The following is a 6,631-nucleotide window of genomic DNA, read 5'->3' as shown; positions in this document are numbered from 1 at the left end:
ACTTCTTTTCTCTTGTTTCATTGTCACTTCATTTTTTTTTTTAAAGATTTTATTTATTTATTTGACAGACAGAGATCACAAGTAGGCAGAGAGAGAGAGGGGAAGCAGGCTCCCCACTGAGCAGGGAGCCTGACGTGGGGCTCTATCCCAGGACCCTGAGATCATGACCTGAGCCAAAGGCAGAGGCTTAACCCACTGAGCCACCCAGGTGCCCCATCACTTGATTTTTTAAAAAGGTCTATCTTGCCTATATTAATATTGTCCTACTGGTTTTATGTGGGCGTGTGTACAATATTCTTTCCCCCATCCCTTTAGTTTCTTTTAAACAGCATTTTTGAAGTATAACTTACATGTCAATAAATTTCATCATTTTTAGGGGACAGTTTGAGAAGTTCTGACAAATGCATAGATCTATGTATCCTCCACCATAATCATGATATAAACACTTAATTTCTACGCCCCCTCCCAATTTCCCTCATGTCCCTTTGTAGCTGATCTTCTCTTCTGACCCCCAGGACCCTGGAAACACGGATCTGCTTTCTGTCCTATAGTGTTGCTTTTTATTGAATGTCACATAGACAGAATCATTCTGTATGTGATCTGTTGTGTCTGGCTGCTTGCACTCAGTGTAATTATTTTAAGATTCAACCGTTAGTTGCCGAGTAGCATTCCATTGTATGGAGGTACCACAGTTAATTAATCTGCTCGTTGACATGTGGACGTTTGGGTGGTATCCTGTTTTTAGTTTTTATAAATAAAGCTTCTAGGACCATCTGAGTATAAGTCTTTGTGTGGATGAGTTTTTGTATCTTTTGGGTAAATTCCGAGGAGCGAGGTTGCTGGTAGCAAGAGGAAACATCTCAGTCTCGCCAGACCGAGGAGTTTATCAGGATGCAGGACTTCTGGTGCTAAAACATGGACGGTTCTGGGTAAATCAGGACAGTTGGTCACCTGTGCTGGTGTGACCGTTTGAATATTTCACATATTTTCAGATGGGTTTTTTTTTAAATAATTTTTTTATAAACATATAATGTATTTTTATCCCCAGGGGTACAGGTCTGTGAATCGCCAGGTTTACACACTTCACAGCACTCACCATAGCACATACTCTCCCCAATGTCCATAACCTCACCCCCCTTTCCCGACTCCCCTCCCCCCAGCAACCCTGTTTGTTTTGTGAGATTCAGAGTCACTTATGGTTTGTCTCCCTCCCGATCCTTCAGATGGGTTTTTTGTCTTCTTCTTATTGGGTTTATAAGAGTTTATACAGTCGGATATAAATAACAGATCAGAAATGTTGGGCAGATCTTTTCGGCCAGTTTTTACTGGCCGTACCACTGCAGTTTGAAAAAGAAAAGTTTTAAATACTTTCAGATACTAGTGTTATTTTTAAGTTATGTATTTGTATGTCATCGTTCTATTATACTGGTCATAAATAAATAAGCATAAATGTTAATTTCATGTGTGTTAAATGGCTTAATATGACAAAATGACCATTGTGTACTTTGTATTAATTGGTTTGATTGCATAATGATAAGAACAACAAGTAGCTTACTGAGCACTTACTATGTGCCATTCACTGTTCTATGTGCTTTATATATATGGACTGATGTAATCCCTGCAATAACCAGGTCTATTTCTTATCCCCACTTTAAAGATGAGGAGACTGAGGCACAGAGAAGATAAGAGTAACCTGTTCAGGGGCGCCTGGGTAGCTCAGAGGGTTAAGCCTCTGCCTTTGGCTCAGGTCATGATCCCGGGGTCCTGGGATCGAGTCCCGCATCGGGCTCTCTGGTCGGTAGGGAACCTGCATCCCTCTCTCTCTCTGCCTGCTTCTCTGCCTACTTGTGATTTCTGTCTGTGAAATAAATAAAATCTTAAAAAAAAAAAAAAAAAGTAACCTGTTCAGTGTTCGACACCTAGAAGTGCTTAGTTCTGTGGGGGGGTTTTTGTTTTTTGTTTTTTTTAAAGATTTTATTTATTTATTTGACAGACAGAGATCACAAGTAGGCAGAGAGGCAGGCAGAGAGAGGGGGGGAAGCAGGCTCCCTGCTGAGCAGAGAGACCGATGTGGGGCTCGATCTCAGGACCCCGAGATCATGACCTGAGCCGAAGGCAGAGGCTTAACCCACTGAGCCACCCAGGTGCCCCAGTTCTGTGTTTTCTTTTTTTAAGTAAGTTCCACGCCCAGCACGGGGCTTGAACTCACCACCCTGAGATCAAGGGTCTCATGCTCTAGTGACTGAGCCAGCCAAGGGCCCCAAGCTCTGTTTATTTTTCATTCCCTACGCTTCCCCTATCCTTAGTGCTTTCTGGTTAGTGATGGTGATCTGAAAATACAAATACCTCTTGAAATCAGCAGGAACCCCAACCACATGAAGTTGTTTTTGGAAAATGCTAATCACCCACCACATCATGTTCCAAATGTTTGGATTTAAATGCAAATATGTCAGGTTGGAAGTGGGCCTAGAGAACATGTTGTATACGTTTGAAAATAAATAAAGGGGGCCTTGGTATTTTCTCAGTTTGGAAGAGGGAGAAAGCAGTAAATAATAAATCACATATAAACGACATAACACACTTATAAAGTCATATAAAATGTGATAAATACCCAGGAAGTTGGAAAGTAAATAGTAGTTTTAAGACTAGAGAAAGAGGCACAATCTTCTAAGTGTTCCTTTTCAAGGAAGGAATCTCACAGTTAAAGCTATGAAAAGGGGCCAATCTAATTAGTGAAGAATTTAATCTATTTAAAAAGCTGGGGGCTGTAGTTCTCAGGAATGAGCCCGTATGCCCCAGAGCCTCACGGCTTTATCAGCTGCATAACCTTAGGTAAATCACCTACCTTTTCTGAGTCACTGCTAGAATTAAATGACTTAATACACTTTTATTAAGCATTTGGCCCAGTGCCTGGCACATTGTAAGCGCTGTACAAACATTTGCTATTTTTATTTATTTATTTTTTTAAGATTTTTTGTATTTGTTTGAGAGAGAGAGAGAGCACAAGCAGGGGGAGTGGGAAAGGGAGAAGCAGGCTCCTTGCAGAGCGGGGAGCTGAGGCTGGGCTAGATCCCAGGACCCCGTGATCATGACCTGAGCTGAAGGCAGACACCCCACCGACTGAACAGCTCAGACGCCCCCAAACATTTGCTGTTTTTAATATAATTTTAATGCATAGGGGAAAAGTGACTTAGCTGTATACAGCAAGTGTGCGAAACTGTGGACTTTGAAGGTTGACGGCCTGGGTTTATCGCCAGGTCGACTCCTGAAAGCAATTTGCTGAACAAACTATTCACTAATTACCAAGGTGTTTTTTTTTTGTTTGTTTGTTTTTTTTTAAGTTTTGGGAAATGGTCTTTGCCCTGGCCCTGCCTTGTTCCTGCCTCTGACAGCGCAACAGCCAGGCCCTTTCGTGAATTGTCTTCTGGGGATTTCACCAGCAGCTCATTGGGTTTTCTGCTAATCACTGACTTGGTAAATTGGCCTGCTTACCCTCGGTTTGAATCCCTGCTTTGCTACTTATTTTAGCTGTTTGACCTTGATCAAATGACTGAGCTGCTCTGAGCCTCTGTTTCCTCATCTCTAAAAAGCAGAGGTCATCATTCTGATTTCTGCAAGATAGGCATGAGGATTAAATGAAGTCAGTTGGGTGAAATTGCCAAGCACGAGATAAGAACTCAGTAAAGATTTTATATGCATGTGATGTTACTTAAATGTTGTTCCACCTTAAGTCTTCCCTCCTCCCCACCTAATTTATGTAAATTAATAAATTGCAATGACACTCATTATATGCGTAGAAGTGGGAAATTTAAACCTAGTCTCAGGACATTGCCTTCTCCATGAGGTTTTGCCAAGCAAGACAGTCTTTTCTTTTAGGATTTATTTATTTATCTGAGAGAGAGAGAAAGAGTGCAAGCAGGGGGTGGTGGTGGCTAGTGGATGGGGGGCAGGGGCAGAGGGAGAGAGAGAATCTCGAGCAGGCTCCGTGCCCAGCATGGAGCCTGACATGGGGCTCGGTCTCACGACGCTGAGATCATGACCTGAGCCAAAATCAAGAGTCAAGATACTTAATTCACTGAGCCACCCAAGTGCCCCCAGACAGAATAGTCTTGATGTCACTCACCATGTGGCCAAGTTCCTTTCTCATCCCATGTGAAGCGTTGAGACTGGCTATCCTGGAAAGACCTGGTTCTGACCCTGTCACTTCCCTGCTTAGAATCCTTCTGAGCCTCTATACCGGCTATGTCAATACAGAAAATGGGTAAAGGCAGTGCTGTCCTGGTAGACAGGGTTCCTCTGGTTCTAAGTCCCCTTGCTCCTGGGGGTACCTGGAGCTCAACTCAGAGTTAGAGTTCTTTATGCACCCGAGAGCTTCCTGCTCAACACTGGGTTTGATCCTATTCTCTGGTCCCCCAGCTCCTTTGCTCATTTGCTTGTCCCCACCTCCCCATGTATGCCGGGCACTACGCTAAATGCTTCAGTTACATGTATTAACTCACTCAATTAACTAATAGTATCCCATATTCGGGAGGTTAAGTAGCTTGGCCAGGGTCTTAAACAGTTGGTGAGTGTCAGAGTTGGGATTCAAAGCCAGGAAGTTTGGTGCCAGAGTCCAGGCCCTTGCTTACTGTACCATGCTGCCCCTTCATCGACGTGTAGGGGAGGCAGGGAGACAGGGAGGCTGGGAGGCTTGCTATGGGATGCTACCTTGTGTCCGCCGGACCTGAATGCCTTGGGAATTTATATATATTAATTTGTAGGATACACTATTATCAGACTGAAGGAGTAATGGTACTTGGAATCTTCAGATATACTTTTTCCTTTTTCAAATCCAAGATATGGAATATGATTATAAACAATTGATAATAAATAACTAAAGAGAAACCTGAGGTTAGATTTTTTTTTTCTCTGTTAAGTTTTCCATTCAGTCTCAGAGAGAACAAAGTGATGAAAAATTTTCATATGCTTGCCCTGCTCAGAGTATTCAAGAACCTCCCAATGGAAGTTCCTTGGGTTCTTAAGGATCAAACACATAAATGACATTTTAAGGACAAGGGGCACGTTTGATACTGAAAAGGTGGCACAGCGGGCCTGCAGCGCCTAGAGTTCAAGGAGACCTGGAAATCTCACCCTGCTCCCTTCTCCTGTTGTGTCTGTCACAGCCTTCCCCTCCTCCTCTTCTCGAAGATGGACAAGATGCTGGTGGGCTGCTTTCTGTTGGTGCTCGGACAGACCCTTCTTCTCCTCCCCGCTGAGGCCAGGGAGCGGCCCCCCTCGAGGTCCATCTCCAGAGGGAGACACGCTCGGACCCACCCCCAGACGGCCCTCCTGGGTGAGTGATCGGGGCTCTGCCTCTGAAGCAAGTAGGAAGAGGTGCTTAAGGGTGGACCTCCGGACCAGGGGATGGACACATGTCAGTAGGGAAGCTCTCTTACCCCTGGGTTTTGGGGGATGCGGTGGAGTGGCGGAGGGAGTAGATCTCATCGGCAATGAGTGCATGGGGTTCTCAAAATGAAATTGAAACCCTTCTATTTCAGAGCCTTCCGTTTTATCTGAGGCTCATGACTTTTCTCCAGTATGCAAGGAAAAGATCTGAAAAGGTCCTGGTGGTACTTCTCTGAACAAAGGTGTTAGGAGAGTTTTTAATTGGATTTGTCCAGCTAATCCGTGTTAATAATGCTTCCCTGCATGGTAGCGTGGGAAAACGAGTAGGCGGGTTCGTGGAAGGTGGGAGCATCCTCAGAAGAGAGGTGGGCATACTGTGAATGGAATCAAGATATTTGGAATAGAAAATATCGGGGTTCTCCTATGGATATGTTTTCTTCAGGTGGATTTTTCTCTTTCTGCAAGAGAAAGGAAAGATCCTAAAAACACATGGAGTGTGGATAAGCGGAGCTGGTTGTAAGTATAGGCTCTGGCAAGTCCAGATGTGGAAGCATTAGGAAGGTTGGCCAGTGGAAAGAGAATGGGTTTTGGCATGGACCTGGGTTCAAATCCTGGCTCTGGTACTGAATACGTGTGTATACTTAGGCGGTGTAGTACCTCTGAGGTCAGTTTCCCCAACCATAAAAATGGGAATGTTAATGCTGACCTTGGAATATTTTTGTGAGGAGAAAATAAGTTAAATGTAAACCGTAGGTAGGCAATGAGTGATAGCTTTATGACAGCTGTTGTTCTATGAAGTTCTCTGAAACTGTGTTTTATAGCTTGGTGGCCAGCTGGCAGAATCTGACCCCCTATGAAGGCTATTGAGAGAAGCGCCCAACTGCCTGCTCACCTCAGCATTCAAAATTACAATCAGAGACCAGGGGAACCCCAAACACTCTGTTTTGAGAGGATAAAATCTTTCACTAAATGATGGCCCCATGATATTGGGCCTTTCCTGTCTTCAGTCTTCTGAGAATGTGTTTCCATAGTGACATCAGCATAAGACTTTTGCAGATGTGGCATGGACTGGGGCATGTCTAGTACACAGAAGGGCTTTTTAAAAACAAATTCAAGACGATAAACGTGTATGTGTATATATATACACACAGAGAGAGAGAGAGAGAGAGAGAAAACAACTTAAAATGCCTGATTCATATGGGACCAGCTGCAACTGCCCAGTTGGGTTTCTGATGGGGCTTTCAGA

General features: G+C 43.9%; 1 protein-coding gene across 4 annotated transcripts in view; it reads left to right on the top strand.

Moving 5' to 3' along the window:
* Window positions 1-5,187: 5,187 nt before the first annotated feature.
* The window catches only part of MATN2 (matrilin 2), a gene marked incomplete at both ends in the record, with an annotated part of 124,687 nt that continues 123,243 nt past the window's right edge, over window positions 5,188-6,631 (top strand). For all 4 annotated transcript variants that reach the window (XM_080802715.1, XM_080802714.1, XM_080802712.1 and 1 more), the window contains one exon: window positions 5,188-5,332. In XM_080802715.1, coding sequence (XP_080658841.1) covers window positions 5,188-5,332 — 145 coding nt within the window. The remainder of the gene's footprint in view (window positions 5,333-6,631) is intronic.

This window comes from Martes martes (assembly GCF_963455335.1).
Source record: "Martes martes genome assembly, chromosome: 4".
Classification (NCBI taxonomy): domain Eukaryota; kingdom Metazoa; phylum Chordata; class Mammalia; order Carnivora; family Mustelidae; genus Martes; species Martes martes.
Note: the sequence above shows the minus strand (reverse complement) of the source record. Positions and strands in the feature narration are given on the sequence as shown.